A 14,525-nucleotide genomic window follows, 5' to 3' on the forward strand; every position below is an offset into this window, starting at 1 on the left:
ATCCATAGTCAAAATCCATTGCAACCAATCCCTGTTAGATGTATAACGTAAATTCCAGTTTTCCTTCAAACAGTGCCAGTGTCTAACATTTATAGTAAATTCCACTAAAAGGGAAGAAATAAAAATTGTACTGATAGAGACATACTTTGGGTGGGGGGGGGTGGGAGACAAAGCTGGATATGGGGTCAAACACCTGTAATCCCAGCAAACAGAAAGACTTGAGGAAAGAGGATCACATATGAGGCCAGCCTCAGCAACTTAGCAAGACCCTGTCTCATTTAAAAACAGCAACAATAAAAAACCAAAACCAGAAAAACCAAAACAAAAAGGGCTGGGGATGGATGCAGCTTGGTGGCAAAGCATCTCTGGATTCAATTAGTAGCCCAAAACAAACCAACAAAACTACAGTGAGAGAAATGAAGTATTGAAATCAGAAATTTGGGGGGCAGGGAGAAGAATGAAAATAATAGTATATTCAGAGAAAAGAATAAAGAATATGAATACTAGTATATTCATAGAGTATACATCTGCAAACTAAAACCAAAGAATATGGAGTGAAGACTATTCATGGCCCACAAATCCTGAAGTGTTTACTATATGGTCCTTCAAAGAAAAAGTTTGCAAGCACTGTAGTATTCTTATAGTGGAAGAAGCTGAAGTTTTGGTGCATAGAGAAGCAATTAAGGAAATGCAGGTAAAATCTTTGGTTGGGGCTGAATAATGAAAGCTTCTGAATAGCAGGGGGGAAGAAAAACCAGACTTTTGCCCTCCTTTAAGGAATTCTAATAACAGGACTGAAGAAAAAAAAATCACAATCTTTATATTTAAATAAAATATATTGGACACATACTTTGACTCAGGTGTTAATTAAATCCTCACAATCCTGAGAGGAACTATCATCCAGTATTAAAGAAAAGAACTAACACTCAGTGTTAAAGACGAGAAAAATATAAACTAAATCACTTGTCCTCAAAATACAACATATTATAATATCAGAATGGATTTTAAGATTCCAGTTTCACGTTAGTATCTTTTCTACTCTAAAACAGCTACCTCTGAAGCAAAGCAGGAAAAAACAATACAAAACCCTTTGGCATCTAATAATAGAAATAATAATAAAGCCAAGAAAATGTATTCACTTCTTAGCATATTTAATGTACACTAACTATATCTCTAAGTTAGCTAACTTATGAAAATGCTCAATTAAAGCCATAGAAAAGGGTAATGCTAGAGTACAGATTACCAACAAAAACCAGTAGAAAAACCAGTGAGTCCATAGCAGTGCCTGCTTCAGATTCTGTGGTGTGTGAGGGGAGGACTGATAAACTCCTGCATATAAAAACATCAGCTTCTCTTAGCTAATGAGAACAAGTCAAAATGTGGTTTACAGTGTGGTTTACAACTGTACCAATCTGTACCTTGTTTTTACAATCCAATAGTCTTACTCTGTTTTGAAAGATAAAATGGACCTGGCACTGTGGCATACCCCTGTAATCCCAGTAACTCAGGAGGTTGAGGCAGGAAGATCACAAGTTGGAGACAGGCCTCAGCAACTTAGTGAGGCCCTGTCACATAATAAAAAATAAAAAGGACTTGGGAAGTAGCTTAGTGGTAAAGGACCCCTGCTTTACCAATCTCTAGTACCAAAAAGTTAAAATGAAATAAAAAGCAGAGGACTTCTAGAGAAGTCCCTCTACATAGTTTGTATTTTCTTCTTCCATTTATTATACTTGATTCTTAAAGTATTGGTGGCAAAATTTACAGTATTCATTCAAAAGTATTATGTTTTCTATGAACTTTTATGCTCTCAAAACTAGAAATTTTAATAATTTTTGCTTTACTTTTGGGAGGGGATGCCTGGATCTGAATCAACAATTTTTAACTGGCTTTCCTCAGACAGAACCCCAAATCTTCAAAGACTGAACTTACAACACAGAAGTCTTTCTCTAGGCTTTAAATCTCTCACCTAAATTCACGTAAGATCATCTGATGTTATCTGTAACATTAAGCACTGTTCTTTGCAATTCACACATATAAGTACGTAATTCTTAGTCAAAATCCTTAGGGTAAAGATGTGTTTCTGAATTCACAATTGTGCAATGCCATACAGATATATCATTAATTTAACAATGTCAGCAGGATCTATGCTAGCTTTCTGTAATTAAACATATTATTTCTGCAGCAAAATATGACTACTCATATTGTAACTTGAGGCCAGGTTTTATATCACTTGTCATACACATGCACCAAAATAACCTGGTACTTTCAGCTTTTAGAATTAGAATAAATGATTGTGAAATTATATGAACTCATAAAAGCCAATGGGGCAGAAATGGGTACTGCTTTGTGCCAGTTTTCCCATCTATAAAACTGGGATGACAATAGTATCCCCCTCATTGACTAATTATTTGCAGAACCTTCTATAAAAGGAAAGATCCTTGGTTTTCTAATAAGCTATCTTATTTAACAAAGTGAGGATAATGTTGTGATCCTTAGGAATATACCTTCCCAATGTATGTACAAAAAATAAATAACTCTCAACTTGCTTCATTTTCAGACGGCTGATTCAGTAATAAAAATGATTCACTGCCAAACCAAATCATTCACATGAAGAGGGAGCCACAGTTGTCTAAAGCATGGGTCGAGTTTAGTTTCACATTCCAGCTTCATCACTTACCAATGAAATGAATTTGGGCAAAGAATTTAAATTTGACCTCATTTTTCTTTTTAAGTTGTGATGGACCTTTATTTTATTCATTTATTTATATGTGATGCTGAGAATCAAACTCAAGTGTTTCACACATGCTAGGCAAGTACTCTACCACTGAGCCACAACCCCAGCCCAAAATTGGCCTCATTTTTCTGATCTGTCATAATGGGATGCTATCACAACCCCAAAGGATTATAAATGAGGTAGTATCACCCTATCTATGGAAAATGCTGTCACACAGTATCTTCTACTGTTTACCTTATGGGTTCACAATGTGTATGATTTTAGAATATTGGGGTGGGGGGGCAAGTTTACTAATGTAAGAAGAGAGGCCAAGAGATAAATTAATTCCAGAAGCAGTAACAAGGATGGCCCCAAATAATAACATTGTGGGTACATCAGCCCACAAATTTCCAGAATAAAATCTCTTAATGGAAAACAATCTTTTTTATTAAGAAAATACACAATTGGAGACAAAGGAAACCAGATCAATGTGGATGATTCCTCTTACTTAAGACTACATATGGGGGCTGGGATGGTGGCTCAGGGGTAGAGTGCACGCCTAGCACAGGCGGGACCTGGGTTCAATCCTTAGCATCACATAAAAATAAAGGCATTGTGTTGTGTCCATCTACACCAAAAAATAAATATTAAAAAAAGACTACATATGACCCTTTCCTACAGGGAAAGCAGAGTTTTGTCCTTTTAGCTTTTATCATCTCTCAGCTCTGATATCTTCTAAAGCAGACATAACTGAAATACATATTCTTACAAGGCTATAGAAAGCTTCAAGTTTAGAGCTAGTTACAAAGCATAAGTGGCTCTAGTATTTAATAAAAATAAACCCAACCCAGGAATTTGCTATCTATTTTTGGAAGTGTTAGTAATAGATACAAACAAATCTGGACAAAGCAGATCCCAGAGGGATTATAAGTGTATTAGGCTGATCAGATGGTAAATTAATATGCAATTTTGCTCTGGGTCATTGAGACTATCTCAGAGATCATTTACCTCATTTGATATGGAATTAAGTGGGGGAAAAGAAAACAACATCCAAATACTGAATTAAAATTTCTATCTAAATTACTTATGACATGCCGATACACCTCATTTTAATAAATGTTTATTTGAATTCATCTAGAAAATTTACATAGGACAGTTCCATTATTTTTGTCTTCTATAAGTTAGACCACCAAGAAAATACAAAGCTTTTCCAAGCAAAGGGATACATTAACAATAATGCTTCAATGTTCTGCAATTAGTGATTATAGTAAGTCTAAAATAAACAAAAGTGTTAAAAATAATTGTAGGGCTGAGGTTGTGGCTCAGTGGTAGAGCACTTGCCTAGCATGTGTGAGGCACTAGATTCAATTCTCAGCATCACATATAAATAAGGGAGTAAAATAAAAGACCAAGGCCAGGAACAGTGGCACACACCTGTAATCCCAGCAGCTCAGGAAGCTAAGGAATTCAAAGCCAGACCCAGCAATTTAGCAAGGCCCTAAGCAACTAAGTGAGACCCTGTCTCTAAATAAAATACAAAAAGGGCTAGGGATGTGACTCAGTGGTTGAGTGCCCTGAGTCTAATACCTAGTACCTAATAATAATAATAATAATTATAGTGGGGCTGGGAATGTGGCTCAGTGGTAGAGTGCTTGCATGGCACGTGTAAAGGCCTATGATCCTCAGCAATACACACACTCATTTACCTACCCAAGCACACACACTTAAAAGGAAAAATAATTGTAGTTATTAATGCAAACCATCCTCTCTCTCTCCATTACACAAAAAGAAAGAAAACATATCTTGAAAAAATGACCAGAAAGTGTCAAAGTGTCAAACTAGTTAGTTGGCAATCAACTCTGAATGGGTATTAGGACAGACAAGAAATTGTCAAAATGGACCTTGTTTTGAACCTACTGTATGGCCATTCAAAGTGATCACTACATAGCAGAGTTCAAAGAAGCAGATTATCTCATTTAAAAGTCTTTGTAGACCAAAAAAAAAAAAGTCTTTAAAGACAGAGAATTCTGGAAAGTCATCAAGGTGCAAATTATGACAGAAATCAGAACAGATGAAGTCTCTATGATTAAGGAAAAAAAATACATTCCAGAACTAAATCTTAAAAAGAGGAAAAGAAACACTAATGCAGAAAAAAGTACATTCTGAAGGAACAATTTAGAAGATTAAGAGAATCAAAACTTGAAAAACGAAAATGAGAATCTAGAAAGAAAATGAGACCAATTAATAACAGGTACTTTGAGATTAGTAAAGAGTAAGAATAAAGTAAGAGACTCTTAATCAGAATGTTTTAAAACTTTCTGTGAGCTTACAAATTTCCATTATCTAGAAGGGTGAAATAACAGCAGAACCATAGTAGTACTTTTTTGCACAGCAGTTTGGCCTACTTCTCTCAAAACTACCTTGATTTACAAATCTAACATATTTAGATCACATGCATCTTATAATGCTTTCAATCTCATATATATTAGGAATTCAATTTAGACCAGCAAAATACTGAATCCTGCCAATATTAAACAAATCTAGCTAATAGGCATACTCAGAGAACATAAAAAAGTAGCTTGTAGGGTGGAAGGAAAAGAAATAACTGCAACATGCTTTAACAAGTTTTAACAACAGGTTTAAACATTATCTAGAATCACGCTACCATCACTTTTCTTATGAACTCTCCTACATCTCACATAAAGGCGTAGAAGGAAGAAGCTGAATATCTACTCTTAGGCTGAAATGATGGCCAATTTGCTTCTCATTCATCCTACCCTCAGTTCTAGGCAGTGTCTTGCCACAAAAATGTCAGTGACACCTAACGCAGCAGAGATCAACCTCTAGGGCATAAAGGCTAAAAATATTATGGTGAGAATATAACACGAGATATACAAGTCATCCATGACCTACACCTTATAAAAGAGCTTAGACTAAAGGATTTTAATCACAGAACAATTTTTCCCATCTACATTTACAATGAGCTCAGTAAGCATTCTATAATTATTTCATCAATGTTCACTTTCTTTTTCTCCATTACATTATAAACTCTGAAATTAATGATCATGTCTTTTAGTTTCCGTATTCCCATGGTATCTATAGTTTTTAGGCACAGAGTAAATACTAAACATATACACATTAATTTACTTTAAAGTAGCTACCAATAACCACTGAAACAAGTATGGATTCCAGAACAGAGATTTTCTAGTAAAGATAAAACATAATAAAAATAAAAAACTCCATCACTGCTATAGCTTCAAGAATCCCACTGTGGTAAAGGCAACAAAAAAGAGAAGCTGGGCTTTTCTAGATCTTTCTTTACCTTGGCTTCACAGACTATCCTAACTATAGTTAAATTTGCTGTGTGTTAAATTCAAGGATCTATGTTTTTTAATACAGGAATTTGGAAGGTAAGACCAAAATCTTAGTGCAATTACAAATACTTCCCATAAAAATAATTAAATGGGAATTTCCTGTAATAAATAATTTCTCATAGTTCTCATTAAAAACTTAAGGTAAATAAACCAAACTTTCATAGAAAAATTGTATGTACAACTCCAAAAGCAGTTTTTAAAAGCAAACACGATATAACACTGAATTTGAAAAATTTATGCTAAACCAAAATTGCCAGGTTTAATAAATTATTAACAGAATACTGCATCAAAAATAAGGCAATAATCCAAGATATGCCATTAAAGATTTCTTCACCCTCACAACTAGACAGAACTAATCTACCTAGTAGCAAATTCATTCAGTTTCAGCAAGTTTGAAATCCTTAAGGACAGAAGTGATAAAAATGTGATCTTCATTCTTCATTAGACTCTTAGAATACTTGAAGGAAAATAATTTCTAAAGCACAAAGAGGTAAAGAGGTATAATCTTTCAAAATGATATTCAGTGTTCAAAAATCAAGAATGCAACACCAATACACAATGGGCATTAGGTGAGTATATGCAATACAATGATAGCAAATTAATTTATTTAGTACTTTTTCCATTCCATATCATCAGGAGGATTGATTTCAACTTTCCTTTTACCTACATCAGACCAGTTGGTACTCAAAACTGTACCACCAGACTCCATCTGGAAAAAAAATAAAAATAGGTTAATTCCTGAGCCATATAACCAAAATAGAATTATTTTCCTAAAACCATTCTAACTATAGTCTCAAATATAGGCTATTATATAGCTCAACATAAACTCAAGTATTTTTATTTAAACTGAAACATTTCAGAGAAATTAACAAATTCTATGAAAATGTGAAAAGAAAACTAGAATAATTAGGTAGAAGTACTGTGTACAAATATATTACCACATCAAGCACCATGTTCCCCTCTGCTAATCAACAAAGGTATATGTGGAAAAACCACCTTCAAATGAAAAGTGATGCTGTAATTTTTTTTTTTTACAGAAGACAGTGAAGACCAAGCAAAATAAACTCTTTCTATACTAGTTAAGCAGAACTTTAAGGATCTCTAATTAATACTCCCCAGTGTCAAACACAAACAAATTTCCTCTGAAAAAAAATAATTTTTAACCACGGTTAAAATTTTAACAACCAACAGTGTCTCAGTAAAGACTGGTTATCTACTTAATTACCTACTGAATATATCATCTACCAATGACCCTAGCATATTCATACGATCATGTGCTATATAGTGATGTTTTGTCAACAATGAACTACATACATAGGACAGTGTTACCATAAGATTATTATGGAGCTGAAAAATTCCTATTGCCTAATAACATCATAGCAGTTGTAACAGCATAGGGTGACACATTACTGGTATAAACAAATCTATTGTGCTGCCACTGATATAAAAGCAACATACCATATTATACTAGCAGGAGCTTCTTACATCTCCTGATTCCATCTCTTGATTCTATCAAGAGGCCACATTAGGCTGGAGATGTAGGTCAATGGGATAACATGAGGGAGGGAAAAAACCTACCCATCAAGTGACTGACCTAACACTATCTAGGTTTATATAAATACACTCAATGATATTTGCACTAATGACAAAAATCACCTAAACATGTACTTCTCAGAACGTGTTCCACTGTTAAAAAAAGATGAATGAATGTATATACAAATAGTAAAACTTCATGATGTTTGTTGTTTTGATGCGCAATTTTTTATTTATTCTAATTAGACTAGGAGATCACACAGGACAGAGTATTTTGGGGTTAGTTTGTTTTCCCACAAGACAGAAGCAAGTCCTTGGTTTAAGGTCAATGTTGCCACGGAAATCGCTTGTTTTATGAGTATATACAGTTTACTTAAAATTATCAAAGTTTCAGTATAAAAATATATTCAGATTCTCTATTACATCTTTGATTTGACACAGTGCTATTTTGTCTAGAATGCATTCAAAAGTTAATAGTGAGAAAGACTTCCTTTCTGGGAAGACTGAAGTATTTCTCCTTGAAAAAGTCAAATGAAAAATACATCAAGAAAAATAATTTACATAGTTCCACAGTGATAAACTGTCACTAAATCTCAATCTGATTCGGATGGTATTCATGATGCCCTAGCAAAAGCCTGAATTTTCCTAATCAACAGAAAAATTATTAAAGCAATGAATAACTAATGTGTACTTTTCCACTAGCTAAACACAATTTGGAAATTTCCCCTCTATATTCTTCATCTCTTAACACTCAGACAAGAGATTCTAGGAGGTAAATAATGGAAGTTAACTCAGCTACTATGACAGATTCAACTAAGATAATTCCATAACTCACTAATTTTATATATATATATATATATATATATATATATATATATATATATATATATATATATTTAATTTAGAATAATCACGTGTTCTCATCTCTTCTACAAGTTTTCAACTTCCTCAACAACTACTCTGTTTAGAGCAAGAAGAAACATTTGGACAAAGCCCATTCAAAAAGGTCTCCAGGCACAGTGTAAGTAATTTGGTGTCAAATTATCTACTGAAAATGTCTAAAATTCACTCCCCCACAATATTTGGGAGAAAAAAAAAGTGATGTTCTTACAAATGATTTGTTCATGGCACGTTTCACTTCATCAGAACCATCTGAATAGATCTGCTGAAATAGTTTGTTTAAAGCTGCATCTCCCTCCAACTTCTCATTCTTTTCTTCTTCTTTGATCTCACCAACCAATTTATCCCAATTTCTTGTATAATGAGATGAAGATGGATATAGGTTCTTTACATCTGTGAAGTGAAAATGGAGGAAGAAATTAATTGATGTGTTTTGATTATACCAAGAATATGTAACACTTTGACCATGATAAACAGAATATGTGAGCAGTTTAGGTCACCAAATTTCATTTTTGCAATAAGTGTTTTTTAAATAAAAACATTATTTTAAAAAGATGCTTAATATACTTCTCTTATAAATAAGATTTTAATGTTAAAAATGTGGCTTTTGCTGGGTGTGATGATGCATGCCTATAATCTCACCAACTTGGGAGATGAGAAAGACACAAGCTTGAGACCAGCCTCAGCAACTTAAGAAGACCCTAGTTAAAAATTTTTTAAAAAGAACTGGGGATATATAGCTCAGTGGCAGATGGCTCAGGGTTAAATACCCAGTATCTCTCTCTTTCTCTGTCTCTCTCTCTCTCTCTCTCTCTCTCTCTCACACACACACACACACACACACCAAAAAGGGGTGACATTTTAGGAACAAGGTGCAATGGCAAATGCCTATAACTGAAGCTATTCAGAAGGCTAAGTGGGAAGGATCATTTACGCCCAGAAGTTTGAGTTCACCATGGGCAACAAAATATAAAATAAAAATGTGGTTTTTCTAGGGAACTCACGTATCTTTCAGAGTAAACTGAAAGTATGATCACAGAAGCTACAAGAGTGAGTTAAGACTCCTTCTCTCCCCACATTAAAAATAAGACTGCTTCAACAGTAAAGAATTTTAAGTTGAAATATATTACTTATTTACAAATACAATATTTGACAATAACTATAATATCTGCACAGTATAGAAAATAACAGTATTTGTAGAGCACACTAGGTTAAAACAGGCTGCTTACAGATAGAAAAGGTTGGTGGCCCAGGGGCTTATGATACAGCCAGGGCTGCCCAGAAGATCAAAAGAATGAAGATTTGGGCACACAAATAATTAAAAAATAACAAACTGACCTAGTAGGTATAAGAGCAGCTCTGTTCACTATCCAATGAAGACATAAATGATGACCACAAATGTAACCACATATATAATTTTAAAATTCTAGGAGTGTGTTACTAAAAACAATCATGGTAAAATATACTTTAATAATGTACTTTGAAATCAAAAAATATAATGTTTTCTATTTTTTTCCATGTCATAAAAATCTGGTACATATTTACAATTTAGTACATCTCAACGCAGACTAGTCATATTTCATGTGCTCATCAGGTACATGTGGCTAGCAGTTACTGTACTGGACTATACAACTATGAGGCTTTGAAAAATCCTGGTTTGAAATTTCTTTATTTCTATATATTAATACAGAAACTACTAAACATTCATCCTGTTTTTCATCCTTTCTTTACACCTATAAACCAATTTTCTCCCTGCCCACCCTCCATCAAAACAAAACCCAAGGTCAGAGCAATGAAAAAGGTAAAACAGCTTCTGTCATTTTCTCTACATGCTAAGCTCTTTCCTTAAGACCTTTATGCATTTTCAATATCTACTTGAAATTCTTTTCCCCTCTCTTTGTATTGTTTGGAATTTACCACCACTCATTTACATAAAATAGCTTTAATTTTTTCCCATGTCTGTGTGTGCCGATACTATTACCATGCTTTAATTTACTAACTTTCTTTTAATCAATCACTTTTTTTCTTCTACAAAAATTAATATATTATAAAAGCAAATCTAATGTTATTGCAATAAATGAAAAATAAAACTGATTATTTCAATAATTAGAAGTTATTAAAAAAAATTAACCCCTGAAATAAAACCAAACCCAAGACCCTATATGATTTTATTCATGGCAGGTATATTGTTTTAAAAACCCTATCCATCTTCCATCTACTAGAAATCCCCCCTTCTTTGTTTTGTTTACTATTGAAAATGTACAAACAAACAAAAAAATGCAGGCCATGGTAAGTTAAGAGCCTAGGAAACATGGATTTAATTAATTCTAATACTCATTCCCTGGAAAGATGGAAATAGAGGTTTAATCTCCACTTTACAGATAAGAAAGCTGGCCCAGATCGGTTAAGTGACTTGCCCTTATCTACAGTCTCCACCTTGCAGTACACAGGAATCTGACAAGCATATTAATTCCTTACAAAAATGTAACAGGACAAGAAGAATAGCATCTTGAATATCTCAGGTATTGAATTTAGAAAAAACTTACTAACTGTAACACTAAAAAAACCTTGATTTTTAATCTCATAAAAATTTTTAACACATGGAGATGGTTGATGAACTACAGAGCTAAGTAACCTAACTTCTTTACTCAATCAAATAACTACAAAGATACTCATGCCAGCAGAGATAATTTCCATGTTGAAAATATAGCAACAAAAAGTATCTCACATGGGGCTAACAGAACAAGACCTATACTCTGAAGACCTGGCTTTTAGTCCTAGACAATGAAACCTGTTGAGCAATCTTGAGCAAGTTGATTAATCTTTCTGAACCTGTACAACAGAAGGAATAATGCTGGGCTGCCTATTATACATGGCTGTTATGTGAGATACTACTCTTAGAAAAGTTTTGCACTACATAAAATCATAAGTTCAAAAATCTATTAGTCACAAAAGAAGCATGTAACATTTTTATTGTCTTACAATTATCAAAAAAAAATACTTTAAGTTCCCTAAAAATTTCCTGTTGGTATGCATTTCCTTGTTTTGCTAATTATACCTCAAATTAATTAAGATTTTATCATTGGAGCAAGTGGGGTTAAGAATCTATGGGAGCTCTTATTTTGCAAATTCTGTATGCATCTAAAATTACTTCTTAATTAAAACATGCACACATAAATGATCCACTGAACAACCCATTTCCTAAAAGTGGCCACAGGAAATATGTTTTCTGCTACAGAAGAAAGTGGGCAAAATCTGAAAGTAGCTGAGACACAATATTAACTTGATTCAGTCATCAAATCAGAGCATTAACTAATACATCAAAAAGAAATTTCTCTCCATTTACTAATGAGGTTATTACAGTAAAATACAATCTTAGGTTATAGTTCTAAAGAGTGTCCTGCAGATTAATTATTTCATTAGAAAAATGCTTATCTACTTATTGCACGTGGTTAGAATTGACCTCAACGCAACGCTGTACATCCCGAAAAGAGCTACCCAATGTACCCTACTTTCCTCTCTTCTCCTAGAATTTTCTTTAGTACGTATTACCTATTTTTATCCTTCTCTAAATTAATATAGTGAAATGGGCTAGAAACCTTATTCAATGAAGCCCTGAAATTTAAGGTAATTAAGAGTTGACAATATTGGTAGAAGGAATATAAAGGAATAAACAAGAAAGAGAGGCGGGGAAGATGAGAAAATATATCAGCAGAGCAAACTAATTAACTTACAATGCAAAAAGCAGCAATAAGAAAGGGCAACAAACAAAATCAAACAAACTCCAAATAATGTCATAAACTGACATGGTGAGCGATCCCAACTTCTCTGGGATTTTGCTGCCATTCATTTGTATTCTTAGAGTTTAGTAAGTTAGAATAGTCACAAGGCTACTTTGTATTCATTACACAGCAACCTTATTATACTCAATATATCTTATCTTGGAAATATAAATAATGGAAGTAGAAAAAATGTTCATTACTATTTAATTTCAACCACACAACATAATACAAATTTAAAGCTTATCAAGGCCAGAAAACAAACCTGCTATGAACTGTTTTGAAGTAGGGACATCTCCTTGCCCCTCTAGCTTTTCCCATCTCACAGCCTCTGGCTTTTTCATTTTAATTTCAATCTAGAGGAAACACCAAATAAAATCCATTATCAAATGTAAAATAAATAAAACAGTAAAAATGCAATTTTCTTAAGTCATTGAAGTTTTATAAATGATAGTTTCCTTAGTAGAATGAAAGACATTTTTATTGTATGTTTATATGTGACTACATGACCAACATGATTCTGCAACATGTACATTCAGAAAAATGAGTAATTATATCCCATCTATGTATATCAAAGTGCATAAATGCATTCTATTGTCATGTATAACTAATTAAAACAAAATATTAAAAGAAAAAGGTTAAATTTGAAGAATTATAAAATATTTATTTTTAGGGGCTGGGATTGTGGCTCAGCAGTAGAGCATTCCCCTAGCACGGGCGGGACCCAGGTTCGAGCCTCAGCACCACATAAAAATAAAGGCTTTGTGTTGTGTCCATCTACACCTAAAAAATAAACATTAAAAAAAATATATTTATTTTGTTTCTACTATTAAAATTCATCCTTCCAAAAAGACGACATAAACACTACAATTTGAGTTTCAAGACTTAAATGCTTACTTTTCTTCTTAAGCAGCGTTCTCAACTAGGGATGATCCTCTCACCCAGGGGACATCTAGCAATGTCTATGGACATTGCTGGTTGTCACACCTAGGGTAAGGGAAAGGTTGGTGCAGACATCAAGTAAGTAGAGACCAGGGGATGGTACTAAACATCCTATAATGTACAGGGAAACCTCCTACAACAGAAATATCCAGCCCCAAATGACAATAATGCCAGCATTGAGTAACCCAATTTCTATAGGAATTTGTTGTTTTCACATGTGCATTAATCTGCTTTAGAGTAATTTATTCTACTGTGTAAAAATAATACAGCATATTCTAATATATTATTTTTACAACCATTCATTCAACAAATAACTACAGGTTGAGAACCCCTTTGCTGAAACGCTTGAGACCAGAAGTACGTCAGAATTTGGATTTCAGAGTATTTGCATGTACATAGTAAGATATCTTGGGGATGGGACCAAAGTTTAAACATGAGATTCCTTTATGTTTTATGTATTCCTTAATCACATAGTCTGAAACTAATTTTATACAATATTTTAGTGCACCTCCATTTTGACTGTAACCTGCAACATACGGCCAGGAGTAAATTTTCCACTTGTGACCTCACGTCAGCACTCAAAAAGTGTCTGATTTTGAACTTTAAATTTTCATATTAGGAATGTTCAACTTGTACTAAACACCTACAATGAATAGGTATACTCTTTAAGGTTGTGGGGAATTTAAAAAATATTAATGACACATCTTTGACCATTTGGAAATATATGAGATACTTAAAGTCACAAAATAGGCAAATACGTGTCAAAAGCTCAGGAAATCACACCAGCTGCAAAAGGTGAAGGTTTCATGCAGTTTAAAGGGTGCTGAGGGGTAGATAATGTTTGCAAGGATAGAAGGAGTAACCCAGTCTCCAGAGGCAAAGAGAATGGCCTATAACTGGAGCTCTGGGGACACGAAAGGCCAGAGTACATCAGGGAGTATGAAGAAAACCAATCTGCCAAGTCCAGAATTTATATAAGAGCAGTGAAGACTAGATGGAAAAAGAGCAGAATACATAGAGACTTCCAATGTTAAACTAAGTTTACTTACAAAAAAAGAAAACAAGTATCCTAATAGCAACTTTTACTCTCATCAAGGCTTGTCTTTTGTCCCCAGCATCTACCCTTACTCCTCATATACTCACTCACCTCTACCTTTTTTTTTCCTATTCAAATAATGTTCCCATCTCCATTTTTAGATTGGCAAAAATCAGTGTTTTCAGTGTAAACATTAAACTGCATCAAATAATATTATGCAGATTAAATTAAGAATCAAATTAAATTTT

At 33.6% G+C, this 14,525-nt stretch overlaps 1 protein-coding gene across 1 annotated transcript in view; it reads right to left on the reverse strand.

Moving 5' to 3' along the window:
- Positions 1-6,652: 6,652 nt before the first annotated feature.
- Sugt1 (SGT1 homolog, MIS12 kinetochore complex assembly cochaperone) overlaps positions 6,653-14,525 on the reverse strand; it is a 28,779-nt gene continuing 20,906 nt past the window's right edge. Inside the window, exons 11-13 of the mRNA XM_027928916.2 lie at positions 12,565-12,655; positions 8,732-8,913; positions 6,653-6,796 (exon numbers count right to left, since the gene is read on the reverse strand). Coding sequence (XP_027784717.2) covers positions 6,695-6,796; positions 8,732-8,913; positions 12,565-12,655 — 375 coding nt within the window. The 3' untranslated portion in view covers positions 6,653-6,694. The remainder of the gene's footprint in view (positions 6,797-8,731; positions 8,914-12,564; positions 12,656-14,525) is intronic.

Source organism: Marmota flaviventris, chromosome 4 (genome assembly GCF_047511675.1).
Source record: "Marmota flaviventris isolate mMarFla1 chromosome 4, mMarFla1.hap1, whole genome shotgun sequence".
NCBI classification, from domain to species: Eukaryota; Metazoa; Chordata; class Mammalia; order Rodentia; family Sciuridae; genus Marmota; species Marmota flaviventris.